The sequence below is a fragment of the Triticum aestivum genome, chromosome 3A (genome assembly GCF_018294505.1).
Source record: "Triticum aestivum cultivar Chinese Spring chromosome 3A, IWGSC CS RefSeq v2.1, whole genome shotgun sequence".
NCBI lineage: Eukaryota > Viridiplantae > Streptophyta > Magnoliopsida > Poales > Poaceae > Triticum > Triticum aestivum.
Genome location: NC_057800.1, coordinates 65,830,934 through 65,847,232, shown reverse-complemented (window position 1 = coordinate 65,847,232; position 16,299 = coordinate 65,830,934). Strand labels below are relative to the sequence as shown.

Sequence of the window (16,299 nt, the reverse complement as noted above, 5' to 3'; positions counted from 1 at the left end):
TATGATTCTATATGGGTTATAGTAGACAGATTGACCAAGGTGGCACAATTCATACCAGTCAAGAAAACAATGACCCTTGAAAAATTAACAAGGTTATATATTAGGGAGATAGTTACGAACTATGGCGTCCCTGTAAATATTGCTTCAGATCGAGATCCAAGGTTCGTTTCAAGATTTTGGAGAAGTTTACATAAGACCTTGGGGACCAAACTGAATTTTAGTACAGCCTATCATCCCCAGCCTGATGGACAAACAGAGCGAGTCATACAAATACTGGAAGATATGCTTCGAGCAAGCATGTTGGACTTCAAAGAAAAGTGGGATGAGTCCCTTCCTCTAGTCAAATTTGTATACAACAATAGTTATCAATCCAGTATAAAGATGGCTCCGTATGAAGCTTTGTATGGTAAGAGATGTCGTTCTCCTATATGCTGGGAAGAAATTGGTGAGAGGAAGTATATAGGCCCAGAATTAGTTCAACAGGCAGAGGAAAAACTACGAGTAGTTCGGGAGCATTTAACGGCGGCACAGAACCGTCAAAAGAAACAAGCAGACACCAAACGGAGGGAAGTTGAATTTCAAGAGGGGGATCTAGTATACCTAAAGGTTTCACCTCGAAAAGGTACGAGACGTTTTGGTTTGAAAGGAAAGTTGAGTCCAAGGTATGTAGGACCTTTTCAAATTATTGGCAGAGTTGGACCAGTAGCCTACCGATTAGAGCTGCCTCCAAACTTGTCAGGGGTACATAATGTTTTTCATGTATCCACACTGAAGAAATGCGAGACACTGCCAGAAGCAACACAACTACCAATCGTGGAACTGAACTTTCTGGAGGTAATACCCTATATTTCATGTTGGTGCTTTTTTCTTAACAGAAGATTCTAAAATTTTCTGGAGGTAATACCCTATATTTCATGTTGGTGCTTTTCTCTTGCATATAGGATGATTACAAAATGATGAGAACATATACAAAAAATATAGAATGAAAACAAGAAAATAAAAAACTGAAATAGAAACCAAAGAAAAAAAATGCAAAAATAATTAAAAACATGGAGAGCAAAAAAGAAAAGAAAAAAGAAAAAATCCCAAAGAAAACCGGATCGACTCGCTTCAAGTAGGTCACGCTCTTTTACTTGTCACAAACAGTAGGCTGGCACGGTGGCTAGCAGCGGGAGATATGGTATCCAAACAGTAGGTCACGCTCTTTTCTATAGCATTCGCGGTAGGGGCGTGCTACTGAAAGTTCATGCCGCCAAAAAGTAGTTGGAGATACGGGACTCGGTCATCATCCTGGACCTATTCATATCTTGGGTTGGGTTGGTTTGTGGGTTGGGCTTGCAAAAGCCTTATATGAAAGTGCTTAGCCTGGCCGATGGCCTAGAAAATTGCATTTCATCTTCTTAAAAAAATGTACTTCAAAAATTAAACAAATGGTTTTCAGGATAAAATAAAAGAAGATTATACCTATATTATACTTTAAAATGAAATAAAATCCAAAGGTCACACTTTTGGGCTTTCTACCAGGTCTGCACACGTAGCAGCTCCTTGAAAATTCCAAAAAAGAAGATCGTCACATCTTTATATGGGAAAAGAAAATGTCTTGTCTTTTTTTTTTTGTATTTGCGCGAACCTAATCCTACAGTGAATTGCTTAGACCTCAGTGAAATATCAAAACCGCTCTTTCTAAAGTATTGCATGAATGTAATTAATGCGAACGGCAATACGGAACGGGAACAAAGCTATGCAGAAATGAGGCGAATTCGCCCTATCCACAGATTCAGAATCGTGTAAGCCAGCAAACCACGTTTGATATGATCTAGTTAAATGTCCATCAAAATGTGCTTATTTTGTCTACCATCGCTTCAAAACAAACCAAGCCAAATTGAAATAGTTGCAGTATACAAATAGAGACGTCACTGATAACGGTCGTTTAAGGGACACATTTCTTAAAATATGGTAATTTTGCAGCGCAGACGTTCCGTTTCCCATGCATTAATCCCGCGCGACACCGTGTGCAGAGTCGCCGGTCTTGGGCAAGAGTACATCCCGAACCAACTCGTCGAAATTGCGGTGGGACGAACCGCCAGGTTTGGCCGCCATGATAGCCTTCTCCTGCCACTCCTCCGCCCTCTTCCTCATCTGCTTGCCCTTCTCCCCGTCCATGAGCTCCGCGATGAGGCCCGTGACGGCATCGCGCTGGACGTTGTTGTCGATCTCCATGCCGACGCCCCACTCTTTGCACTGGTACCTGCAGTTGGTCTGCTGGTCGCCGAAGAAGGGCCAGCTGATGACGGGCACGCCGCCGCACATGCTCTCCAGTGTCGAGTTCCAGCCACTGTGCGTCAGGAATGCGCCCACCGCCGGATGGTCCAGCACCTCCTGCTGCGGGCACCAGGAGGCCATGAGCCTGCGCCCCGCCGTCTCCATCAAGAACTCCGGGGGAAGCACCGCGGAGTCGCCCCTCACGAGGTCGGGGCGAATGACCCACATGAAGTGATGGCCGCTGTTGGCTAGCCCCCACGCGAACTCCACCAGTTGCTCGTTGGTCATGACGACGATGCTCCCGAAGTTGACGTACACGACGGAGGCGGGCTCCTTGCCTTGGAGCCACTGGAGGCACTCCTCCTGCTCCTTCCACAGGCTGAGGCTACCGATGGTACTGCTCGTGGAGCGCGGCGCGAGCAGACTCAGCGGGCCGACCGTGTACACCTTGGGCTTGCCGTTGCCGTCGCCGAGGAGCGGTTCCATGGCCTCCACCGCCTCGCCCTCTAGGTCGCCGAAGCTGTTGAGGATCACGGCCGTTGCGCCGGCTGCGCGCTCTGTCTCCTTGATGGCGTAACGCACCATGAACTCATCCAGGTCTGTTGTGCGTATGAAGGTCGGGAAGTCCCTGAGCCTCATGCTCCTCAGGCCCGGGACGTCTTCCACCGGCATGTCAAGGTATCCATCCGTCAACTGGTTCATATCTACGGCCCATGCATGCACGTAATTAAAAAGATGGTATTATTGCCAGAGCAGATAGGTCCACAGCCAGCCAACAATGTGTGTTCGATCGATATTGGATACATGATACATGTATACGTACCTTTAAGTGGGGCGATGCCACGGTCGATGAGGAGGCGGTAATGTCTGTACCCGAGGTAGCTGACAGTACTGGCCGTCCAGAGCTGGACGTAGGGGAGGCCAAGCTCCTTGGCCGCGTCCATGGAGAAGCCCATGATGAGGTCAGAGACGACGCAGGTGACGGGAGGGCGGTCCCCCGCCGCGTTGAGCTCGGCGAGGAGGCGGCGGAAGGGCCCGAGGCAGGTCTCCGTGGTGGACTTGCAGAGCGACGGGATGTCCTGGGTGACATCGTCATCTTCGCCGCTGGACGGCGCCTGCATGCCGTCCGGGATGGTGGCGAAGCGGAAGCCCGCGCCGCCGGCCATGGCGGCTGCGCCACGCGTGCGGACGAGGCGGGCGTGGTTGTACTCGGAGTTGACGAAGGTGACGTGGAAGCCGCGGGCGTGGAGCAGCTTGGCGACGTTGAGCATGGGGGCGATGTGGCCCTGCGCCGGGTACGGCAGGCACACGGCGTGGGGCTGGGGTGGCATCTCCGCGGCCATTGATGGATGTTTTTGGTTCCTTCTCCGAAATGGCAAATGGGCTGTGGGATTCTTATGCCTTTTGTGTAGAGTACTCCTTGATTTGGTTGGCTGCAAATCAAATGGTGCTGGATATGGATACGGATGCGGATGCGGATGCGGTTTGGCTTGGCTTGGCATGAGCACCGGATACGGAGTATTTATAGGCAACGGCGAACCAAACGCCTGTCGTATCAACGACGCAAGCGATTACGTTTCCTCATTCTTCTTGTTTTGGTCCAACTTGAAGGGATGACAGCAGCCGGGCCGTATTTTTTACTGGCAGCAAGTTTACGATGCGCTTCCACACTGCTATATTTTTGGTTCTGTTCTTACCCCACAAATCACAGTCACACAAAAGGGGTCTCGATCTTTTACCGTTAAATAAAAGTGATGGAGTTGGTGATGACTCGTTGTAATGGTTGGGTTTTCATCGTTTTGGACCAAATAGGAAATAAAATACTACCTCCGCTTCCAACTTACTTGTCTTATGCAGTATGATTAACAAGAAAATAAAAAGAGCAATTGATGATGTATAGTCATATAATATTTACCTTGTACAAATGAGGAAGAAATAAATAACAAGAGTAATCTTATATACTTATTTTTTCCGGCCGAGGTCCGTCCTTTCCGGTGGCGGTTGCCGGTCATGGGGCCGCAAATCCACCACGGCGGGCAAGGGTTGCGGCCATCGCATCGGCAGTGGAGGGAAGCTGCTGCTGCGGCGGCGGAGGAGGAGGGGGCTTTGCCGGCCACTGAGAGGAGGGCGGGAGCGGCGGCGAGCTTCATGGGGCAGTTGCGCCGTCGTAGGAGCTTCTCATGGCACACGGTGGCCAACGGTTGAGAAGGCGGTACCGTCGTACACATGAAACAAAACGCCCGCTGTTGGCGTCGTGGGGGGTATTGAGATTTTGCGGCAGCCGCCCAAGTGTTGTGCATTTGCAGCACTTGGTGCCTCATTTTAGAGGTGCAATTTGTTGTTCAATTTTTTTGTGATTGGGTTGCTGTTGGAGATGATGCTCTACAAAAGTCTATTGGAGATGATGTCATGCTCATAGCAGAATTACCTCCGCTCGTTGTCTGGAGATGTTCTTTTATTCCGTAGCAACACATGTGTTTTAAGGTAGTTTTTTTTTTGAAAGTGTGTTTTAAGGTAGCTAGTCTAGGTGAGCAAGCTTCCGAGGGTAACATGACTGAAACTGTATATTTTTTTATCATCGCAAAAAAAAAACTGTATATTTTTCTCCATCGTTCCTTTTCTATTTCTTCATGCTTTCCTCGGGTGTAGTATATATCCTACTCCTAATATTTTGACCATGCATGGTCGTTGTTGCCAAATGAGCCGGCGGAGTCAACTCAGACGGACAGCGGACCAGATTGGTTTTTGCTGCTGCATGCTTCCGAGGTTAGATCACTGACGACCAACATACGAACATACACGTCATGTCTATTGGACGGCCGGGTCAACCTAGTACTTCCTCCGGTCCTTTTTACTCTGCACATTGGTTTTGTCGAAAGTCAAACTTTGCTAAGTTTGACCAAATTTATATTAAAAATTATTAGCATCTATAATATCTAATAAATATAATATGAAAATATATTCCAAGATGAATCTAATGATATTGGTGTTGTTATGTGAATGTCTATAATTTTTTATATAAACTTGGTCAAAGTTGGATAAGATTGACTTCGGACAAACCTAATATGCAGAGTAAAAAGGACCGGAGGGAGTACTATGCCACACTCGTTCATCTTCTCTTTTCTTTCTTGCGGTCTTGCGGGGTTTAGGATCTTCAACGCTCGCTGTAAGAGCAGCTCTAGCCAAACTCCTATTCTTAACTTCTGAAAGAAAATGAAAAGTTAAGAAAGTGATTGGAACTAACTGAACCTCTATATTAATAGCAACTTCCTAAATCCCACAAAAGAAAAATAGTAACTTCCTAAAAAATAACTGTTTTTTCATCCTTTTATCACATAAATTTCAAACAGGTGGACAGTATTTCATCAGTCATTTGAATTATTCAAATTGACCATATACAACAGTTCAAGTACAAATATACATATAGCTCATCCAATCGAACAATTTGAATTAAAGCATGCATATACTTCATTCAAATGCCACCAAATCAATTCGTAAAAAAGGCCAAATCAATCAAGTTTATAGAAGAAGAAAAAACATCACATAGCATGTCTTATGCCGTGGTACTTTCAGTGCGATAATAATGGGAAAAGCCATTTAATTATGGACCTTGTCCAGAAGATAATGATATATGTGGAACTTGATTATAACTGTATTGAATTCAGGGATAGTATGGCATCAAGCTTGGATTATAATGAATCTTGGAAATATCGATGACCGACTCAGAGTAAGAAGATTGGCATTAGGGTTACACTTAGATGCTTTTAATATTTATTATTTTGAAATCACGATAGGATCACACATGTTAAAATGTCGCTTCATGTTAAATTGTCGCTTTTCGCAAATCACTATAGAAATCACATTAGGGGTGTGCCAGTCGTTTTTGCCGAGTGTGACACTCACCATACCCTCTGCCGAGTACTTTTCAGCCTTCGCCCAAGCAACCTACGTGCTCGGCATATAATTTCATCTGAAAACTGAAAAAAATAAATAGTTGTACGCATAGCAAAGCTGCGGTAGATGATGGATCCATACATGAGGATGTAAGATTTGATAGAAAGCATTGAACCCTTTGCGATTTGATAGGAAGCGTTGAACCCTTTGCTCGGGCCGCATGTATATTTATAGAAGGGTTGCTGTGGCTTACAATGTTTTGGAATATCGCTAGGACTTCCAGAATACAACGAGAGATAGACTTGGAGAAGAAGAACAGAAGAAGAGATAGAAACAGAACTAGTTTAAACATACCTGACTACCTCTACGTATCCTATTCTAACATCCTCCCTCAATCCAAACCTATGAAAATTTCTCTAGGTTTAGATTGTATTTGAACTCGTTCAATCTCCTTGTAGTAAGCGGTTTAGTGAAGCCATCAGCGAGTTGATCTCCTGTGGGAATAAACTTGATGTCAAGTAGCTTTCGTGCTACTTTTTCTCTCATAAAATAGAAATCAACCTCTATGTGTTTTGTACGTGCATGGAACACATGATTTGCAGAAAGATAGGTAGCCCCAATGTTGTCACACCATAACCTAGCTGCTTCTGGAGCTTTCATCCCTAACTCATATAGAAGGGTCTGAATCCACATGATCTCAGCTGTTGCATTTGCAAGAGCCTTGTATTCTGCTTCAGTGCTTGATCTTGACACAGTAGCCTATTTCCTTGCACTCCATGACACAAGATTTGATCCCAGAAACACAGCAAATCCACCAGTGGACCTTCTATCATCAGGGCATCCTGCCCAGTCAGCATCTGAATATGCACTAACTAGCAAAGATGATGACTTAACAATCTTGATTCCAAGTCCCATTGTGAACTTTAGATACCTCAGAATTCTCTTTACTGCAGTCCAATGAACTGTACTAGGTGCATGTAAGAACTGACATACTTTGTTGACAGAATATGAAATATCAGGTCTAGTCAATGTTAAGTATTGTAGAGCACCAACAACACTCCTATAGTTTGTTGCATCATTCGGTCCAAGTAACTCACCTCCTTCAACTGTAAGTTTCTCATAAGTGGAGAGTGGTGTACTTACCGGTTTGCAATATTCCAGTCCCACCCTTCTTAAAATATCGGTGGTGTATTTCTCTTGTGTAAGAAGTATTACATCCTTGATCTGTTTTACCTCTATACCAAGAAAATAATGAAGATCACCCAAATCCTTAAAGTGCAAACTCCATATTAAGATCACGAAGCAGGCAGGTAGTGGCTTCTGAGCTGGAACTAGCAACAATTATATCATCAACATAGACAAGAACAAACATAGAGATGTTGCCTTTGTGATAAAAGAATAGTGAGGTATCTGCCTTTTTTGGAATAAAACCAAGTTGCTGTAACTGAGTGCTTAACCTGGAGTACCAGGCTCTTGGGGCCTGTTTTAAGCCATACAAAGCTTTGTCCAACTTACAAACAAAATGAGGTGTGCTTTTGTTTTCATACCCTGGTGGTTGCCGCATGAACACTTCTTCCTCAAGAACACCATGAAGAAACGCGTTCTGGACGTCTAGTTAACGTAAGCCCCATCCTCTGAAAATAGCAATAGACAATACAAATCGAATAGTAGCTGCCTTAACAACAGGGCTAAAGGTATCCTCATAGTCAATTCCAAACCTTTGTTTAAACCCTTTTGCAACCAATCTAACTTTTCGAATTAAAGCATGCATATACTTCATTCAAATGCCACCAAATCAATTCGTAAAAAAGGCCAAATCAATCAAGTTTATAGAAGAAAAAAAACATCACATAGCATGTCTTATGCCGTGGTACTTTCAGTGTGATACGTAGTGGGAAAAGCCATTTAATTATGGACCTTGCCCCGAAGATAATGATACATGTGGTTATAATTATATTGAATTCAAGGATAGTATGGCATCAAGCTTGTATCATGACTTGGATTAAGACTCCGACTATGATGAATCTTGGAAATATCGATGACCGGATTCAGAGTAAGAAGATTGGCATTAGGGTAACACTTAGATGCTTTTTGTTTTATTTTATTTTTGAAATCACTATAGGATAACAGATGTTAAAATATTGCTTTGCACAAAAATGAAACTTAGTACTGCAGCCTGCCTTTGTACTGAGCCATTGCATTCTCGATGCCGATCGGGGCCACAATGAGGTCACCGTCAACAACACACCTCCACCATCGCGTCACCTCCTCCCTCGGTCCAAATTGAGACCACAACCAGCTTGCCGTCAACCATCGTGCGCCTCCTCCCCTCCATAGTCCGGATCAAGGCCTTGACGGTGTCGACATCGACCTTTTCTTTTTGTTCTTGTTCTCACACTATGCCGAGTACCTGGTTTTTGGCACTCGGCATTATGTCGAGCACTGTGATTTTGACACTCGGTATACTTCGAGTGCCACATGGTGTCACCGCTTCCGTCGGTTAGTAGTCATGTTGCTTTATTATACTCGGCGTATGTTTTGTCGAGCACCCGTGAAATAATACTCGACATACCCACTATGCTGGCCAGTGGTATGCCGGTCGTTTTGGCCCAGTGTGACACTCACCGTACCCTATGCCGAGTACTCCGTCCGTTCCAAAATAAATGACTCAACTTTGTACTAACATCTATTTTGGAACGGAGGGAGTGCTTTTCAACCTTTAACAAGCACCCTACGTGCTCGGCATATAATGTTTTTTCTGTAGTGAATCTGAAACAGGTGCACTTTTTTTTGCTGTTACACGATAATGTTGTGTTAATCTCGCTGAACCTGAACCTGTCACACTAGTGCTTAGTTTCTGAACTTTCTGAACCTTCTGAAAATAATGCCATAGACACCCTGTGTTCGTGCTGCAACTGAGTAGGGCTACTGTTTATTTTTCCTGTCAATCGTGTAACTGTTGGCCACAATCTCGTCCCTCGTCCGTGGGGTGACGTGGGTAAAACGGATCGAGGCCGGCTGAGGATGGACTTGCAACTGAGACAAAAAAAATCGAGTTTCAGTTGCAGGTCGTGGATGGGATTGCAATTAGGACCAAAGAATGTCGGGCTCCAGTTACAAGTTAAGGGTTGACTTGCAACTGAGACAAGAAAAAAAGACAACCCCTGTTTGGTGGTGGATAGTTAAGTAACAGCGATGAAAAAAATCATGAATTAAAAAAATTAAAAAGGAGAGAAAAGATAAAATAAATATTAAAACTTTATGAATTTGAAACAAATAAATAAAAAAGAAAAGGAAAAAGAAACAAAAAATCACTTGCCAAACAGGGGGCTGACATACAAAACCGAGAGCTATATCGACTAAACGACACACACAACAAAAAAACTGGATTTTAATATCAATAGAGTTAGTGTACGGAAATCTATTGAAACTCATTAGGATTTATAAAAATAAACACGCTACCCAGGAGAAGTGATGAGAGCATGAGGGTAATGGCTGGTACGTGTGAGGAAATGGGAAAACTAACGAGGAATGGCTACTAACAACTGCCCATGCGTGGCCGATACAGTCAAGCACTCACTTCGCCGGGCTGCTGAATGCGGACTAAGGACAAACAACCACCCGCTAGTTCAATATTGCGAAGAAGAAAACGCATGGACCTGAACACGGAGAACGTATCCAGTGCTACGACGGAACTGGTGCAACGAGTGCTCCGAGCGAATCTGCGCCAATGGATCAAAAGTTGACGGAACGGATTTATCACGTGTAGAGCTTCTGGTACATTTTACATCTTAGGCCTTGCAGAAATCATTTAACTGTGAATAGTCCTCAAAACACCTCCCGTCTCTTCTCCTTCTGCTGTACCTTTCTTCTTCGTGGGATCTCCTCTGCGCCACGCGCCGTCAAGGTGCGACCTAGGGTTAGAGGAATTTTCTCCGTCGGCCTCTCTTCCCCACTACTGGGCCACTCGACCTCCTCCCCCATGTTTCCTGTACTAGGTCCAACACCGGCGGCGAGCGGCAGCGCCCCGCCTCTCCCCTGAAACGGGCTGTAACTCCGGGGACAACAACGGATCTGCCACAAATCTTCTGCACCTCAAGAATCTAGCGTATGCTCTCTTATTCGACTATCCATTTTATTATAGTCATACTGGATACTTCCCATCTGTGATTTTTCCCCAATTCAGTCCAAACCAGTGTCATTATGAACTGTGAATACATAGTATGAACACTCCATTTATGTATGCATGTTCGCAGGTGTTGGAGTGGAAAATAGTCAATGAGACGTGCTTTCTTTTCTGATTACTTTAAAAATCCATATGTTTGCAAACTTTGAAATAAGATTTGTTACTCAAGGTTAAGCTTGTATGAGAAAAAATGATTGCCTGGTAGTTCGCGTATATTATGGGTGTATTTGCAACGTTTTATTTCGATTAAATTTGTACTCAGAAACATGTTCAAATTTCAGTTCGGCACTGCATGCAGCAAAACATTGTGAGGAAAAAATGAGATATCTTCATAAGGCTATTGCCGATGCCTTCGCACATTTGGGGCAGAAGGGTGCAGTTAGTGATCAAACTAAGGTTCAAGAGTTTGAATCCTTTGTTGGAACAACATTCCCGAGTGTGATCAATATTCATCCACCAGATGTGGCAAACACAAAAGGGAGTGGCAAGAGATTGAAAAGGGGTTCAGAGCAGACCGTCAACCAAAAGAAAAAGAGGTAAAACAAAAAGACTTGAATGTGTGGATGTCCTTTCTAAGGTTTTAGTGACGTTGTTTTGTTATTTGTACAGGCAAAAAAGCGTCCAACAGGCCCCTGATAAGTAGCGGTGGTGGTTTAAGCATTTCCATGACTCTGGCGAGAAGATGCATGCATATAATAAGCTAATTTGTGATGTCTAATGTATGGGATGATTTTGTGTATTTTTATTATTGAAGTGGATTTGCCTAACAATCTATGTCGTGCATAACTTGAGCAGTAGCTAAATGTCCCTTTATTAGCAAACTACTAGGCATGTTAAATCTGGGAGACTGTTGCATGAGGTTTGGTATGGTGATTGGTGAAGTTGCATAATTATATGTTCTGCTCCAGGTTCAAGTCAGGAGCCGCTTAAGTGCATTTTTCTCTCTCTATAATGTATAGCTCTACTTATATATGTTTGGATGTAAGTTCATGCCCCCTCTGATGTTGTGAAGTGGGAGATTAACTGAATTATATCTATGTACAGCTTACCAGTTATTTGACCATCAGGTTGGGGACTGGTCGTCTCATTTTTTAGGTGAGAATAGAAAGTCGCCATGAGTCATGCAAATCTGTAGTTGCTTATTTTTCTTTCTTTTACAAGGGATGTTTTAGCTTATTGAGAACCAAAGAATCTGCGATACGGCTATTCTGTATAAAAGAATGGTATTTCCATGGTCTGCACATTTATATGACAGAATTAAGAGATGCTTTTGTATGCCAGTGTTAATAATTAGATATCAAGTGTCATATTGTCTGGAGAACTTGCATTAAGGCTTCAAAATGTAGTAACGGCGCGTGTGGTTCGCAGAAAAGCCACGGCTTCTGATTCCAATGTTTTGCAAAACCATAAAGTTGTGTTTGTTTCCCCCGCAATGTCTTTTGTAGCCATGGTTTCCGATACAGGACTTAACGAAACTGAAGACGCCCAGATCAGAGCTGATTGGAAAACAGGAACACATGTGTGCCAACCAAACGAAGCGCGTTTTCCAGTTAAATTAGTGTGTAGGCTACAATTGTCTCACAGAAATTGTACTAAAGTAGTTAGGCTGATTATCAAATTAGTATATGTACTGTAAAAACTCCAGAATTTTTGATAGGATCATATATAAATTTATGTTCACCACTGTCTGTCTCAAACATTATGTACATACATCTGATATAATATATTTTATAAGGATAGCTTTGTTCTACACAACTATCTTGAATAGAAGGCCCACTGTGCTCTGTTTTGACATTCTCCAACTCTTGTATCTCGCTTTTGTATGTCCAAACATAAATCAATCGCTTTACTAGAAGAGATGCATTACAACACAGTAATTTTCAAATTCTAAATATCCTAGCTTCGGCAATAGCTTGAGCGCCATCCAGCTCCAATCATCATCTGAAGATACCTTGGCCTGCAGAACAAGGCAAAAGTGGATGCAACTTTAACACTAGCTTGTACAACAATTTATTTTTCTCTAGAGATGAGCTTGCAGCTGAACATGCAGACAAGAATACCTGAAAAATATGAGCATCAACTATTTTCAGGTGCATATCCAAGACGAAAGGTCAACAAAATTATCTAGTTGGATAAAGTTTACTTTATGCTAAAGGCCATGTGAACGATACTGCCAGATCATGGCCCTTACTCCTAAAATCATTGGCAAGTGCTGATAACAAAATCAAAATGTTCTTATTTGCTGCCATCAAAAAAAGGATTTGTGTACAAGATTTTGATCTTAATGCATGTTCTTCATTTCTACAAGCATATATGGTACATAAAAACTGAAAACAAGAGGAGTATAGCTAACCTGAAACTGTTATAAATCAACTCAAGAATCATATTCTTTTCTTAGAGATAAGGGGCACACCCCTTGGTTTCATTTTATTAGAATGCAAGCACAAGTGCACAAGCAGTGTGATTTCTCGGATGGCAGCACATGCGCAATCATCAGACTCCAAAAACAGTTGAAAAAAATGTAGCGACAGTCACAGGTCGGCCAGAGTACAATCAGAATCATCAGCCAAATAAATGTCGCCGAACAGGAGCGTTTGAAGACAGAGCATCAGAAAAGATGGAAAATCACGACATGAGTCCTCCGCAAAGATAGGACATCGTTAGCACTGACGCGGGTCATCGAACTTTCTTGCAGTTAAGAATCATCGAATCAAAATAAAAGTGTATATCTATAATTAAAGTTCACACGCACTACAGTTGCATGTATGAGGATTCATTGAATTGGTAAGATCACTCGAGGCATGTATGCTAGATCAGTATTGTTGATTTTGAAGTACTGTTAGAGTGTGGATTTGCAACAAGAAAATAAATCATGAACAAGATAATGGACTAGTAATGCTTTCAGAAATTTCAGTTGGACATCAAAAGTGCAGTTTCATTTTGAGACCAACAAAGTGAACCAGAAGAAAAACACAACAAATATAATATACTCCAGGCATGTATGCTAACTCCATGGTAACCATTTTGCACATACCCATGAAATTCATGAACAAAACTTACTTTATATATTCCAAGGCATATGGATACTCTTTCAAATTAGCGATGGGAACAACGAGCAGATCTCTTACATAATACATGAATAATCGAATAGGGGATCATACTCTGGATCCTTTAAGCTGCAGAAGATGGGCGGCTCCATGGCGACGGCTGCGTCGACGTTGACCGGATCTACAGCATGGCGGCGCTCACGGTGGCTGCTGTGTGAAGTCGTTCCAGAGGATAGTGTTGGGGAACGTAGTAATTTCAAAAAAATTCCTACGCACACGCAAGATCATGGTGATGCATAGCAACGAGGGAAGAGTGTGATCTACGTACCCTTGTAGACCGACAGCGGAAGCGTTAGCACAATGCGGTTGATGTAGTCGTACGTCTTCACAGCCCGACCGATCAAGCACCGAGACTACAGCACCTCCGAGTTCTAGCACACGTTCAGCTCGATGACGATCCCCGGACTCCGATCCAGCAAAGTGTCGGGGAAGAGTTCCGTCAGCACGACGGCGTGGTGACGATCTTGATGTACTACCGTCGCAGGGCTTCTCCTAAGCACCGCTACAATATTATCGAGGATTATGGTGGAAGGGGGCACCGCACACGGCTAAGAATATGATCACGTGGATCAACTTGTGTGTCTAGGGGTGCCCCCTGCCCCCGTATATAAAGGATCAAGGGGAGGAGGCCGGCCGGCCCCTATGGCGCGCCAAGGAGGAGTCATCCTCCTAGTAGGAGTAGGACTCCTACTAGGAGGGGGAAAGAAGTGGGGAGGGAGAAGGAAAGGGGGGCGCCGCCCCCCCTCTCCTAGTCCAATTCGGGCCAGGGGGGAGGAGGCGTGCGGCCCACCTTTGGCTGCCCCTCTCTCTCTCCACTAAGGCCCATATGGCCCATTACTTCTCCCGGGGGGGGGGGGTTCCGGTAACCCTCCGGCTCTCCGGTTTTCTCCGAAATCACCCGGAACACTTCCGGTGTCCGAATATAGCCGTCCAATATATCAATCTTTATGTCTCGACCATTTCGAGACTCCTCGTCATGTCCGTGATCACATCCGGGACTTCGAACTAACTTCGGTACATCAAAACTCATAAACTCATAATATAACTGTCATCGAAACCTTAAGCATGCGGACCCTACGGGTTCGAGAACAATGTAGACATGACCGAGACACGTCTCCAGTCAATAACCAATAGCGGAACCTGGATGCTCATATTGGCTCATACATATTCTACGAAGATCTTTATCAGTCAGACCGCATAACAACATACGTTGTTCCCTTTGTCATCGGTATGTTACTTGTCCGAGATTCGATCGTCGGTATCTCAATACCTGGTTCAATCTCGTTACCGGCAAGTCTCTTTACTCATTTCGTAATACATCATCTTGCAACTAACTCATTAGTTGTAATGCTTGCAAGGCTTATGTTATGTGCATTACCGAGAGGGTCCAGAGATACCTCTCCGACAATCGGAGTGACAAATCGTAATCTCGAAATACGCCAACCCAACATTCACGTTTTGAGACACCTGTAGAGCTCCTTTATAATCACCCAGTTACGTTGTGATGTTTGGTAGCACACAAAGTGTTTCTCCGGTAAACGGGAGTTGCATAATCTCATAGTCATAGGAACATGTATAAGTCATGAAGAAAGCAATAGCAACATACTAAACGATCGGGTGCTAAGCTAATGGAATGGGTCATGTTAATCACATCATTCTCCTAATGATGTGATCCCATTAATCAAATGACAACACATGTCTATGGTTAGGAAACATAACCATCTTCGATTAACGAGCTAGTCAAGTAGAGGCATACTAGTGGCGTTTGGTTTGTCTATGTATTCACACAAGTATTATGTTTCCGGATAATACAATTCTAGCATGAATAATAAACATTTATCATGATATAAGGAAATAAAATAATAATATTATTATTACCTGTAGGGCATATTTCCTTCAGTCTCCCACTTGCACTAGAGTCAATAATCTAGATTACACAGTAATGATTCTAACACCCATGGAGCTTTGGTGCTGATCATGTTTTGCTCGTGGAAGAGGCTTAGTCAACGGATCTGCTACATTCAGATCCATATGTATCTTGCAAATCTCTATGTCTCCCACCTGGACTAGACCCCGAATGGAATTGAAGCGTCTCTTGATGTGCTTGGTTCTCTTGTGAAATCTGGATTCCTTTGCCAAGGCAATTGCACCAGTATTGTCACAAAAGATTTTCATGGACCCGATGCACTAAGTATGACACCTAGATCGGATATGAACTCCTTCATCCAGACTCCTTCCTTTGCTGCTTCCGAAGCAGCCATGTACTCCGCTTCACATGTAGATCCCGCCACAACGCTTTGTTTAGAACTGCACCAACTAACAGCTCCACCGTTTAATGTAAACACGTATCCGGTTTGCGATTTAGAATCATCCGGATTAGTGTCAAAGCTTGCATCAACGTAACCATTTACGATGAGCTCTTTGTCACCTCCATATATGAGAAACATATCCTTAGTCCTTCTCAGGTATTTTAGGATGTTCTTGACCGCTGTCCAGTGATCCACTCCTGGATTACTTTGGTACCTCCCTGCTAGACTTATAGCAAGACACACATCAGGTCTGGTACATAGCATTGCATACATGATAGAGCCTATGGCTGAAGCATAGGGAACATCTTTCATTTTCTCTCTATCTTCTGCATTGGTCGGACTTTGAGTCTTACTCAATTTCACACCTTGTAACACAGGCAAGAATCCTTTCTTTGCTTGATCCATTTTAAACTTTTTCAAAACTTTGTCAAGGTATGTGCTTGGTGAAAGTCCAATTAAGCGTCTCGATCTGTCTCTATAGATCTTGATGCCCAATATGTAGGCAGCTTCACTGAGTTCTTTCATTGAAAAACTTTTATTC

General features: G+C 43.5%; 1 protein-coding gene and 1 long non-coding RNA gene across 2 annotated transcripts; one reads left to right on the top strand and one right to left on the bottom strand.

Annotated features, from left to right (window-relative positions):
- Positions 1 to 1,836: 1,836 nt before the first annotated feature.
- LOC123057925 (7-deoxyloganetin glucosyltransferase) lies at positions 1,837 to 3,723 on the bottom strand. The gene is made up of 2 exons (XM_044480788.1): positions 3,086 to 3,723; positions 1,837 to 2,966 (listed from the first exon to the last, which is right to left on the bottom strand). The coding sequence occupies exons 1-2, from the start codon at positions 3,603 to 3,605 to the stop codon at positions 1,993 to 1,995; spliced, it is 1,494 nt and encodes a 497-aa protein (XP_044336723.1). The 5' UTR covers positions 3,606 to 3,723; the 3' UTR covers positions 1,837 to 1,992.
- Positions 3,724 to 10,001: 6,278 nt separating this feature from the next.
- LOC123057924 (uncharacterized) lies at positions 10,002 to 11,492 on the top strand. Its single transcript, XR_006427011.1, has 3 exons — positions 10,002 to 10,264; positions 10,624 to 10,878; positions 10,952 to 11,492. It is a non-coding gene; the product is annotated as an uncharacterized lncRNA (long non-coding RNA).
- The last annotated feature ends 4,807 nt before the right edge of the window (positions 11,493 to 16,299 follow it).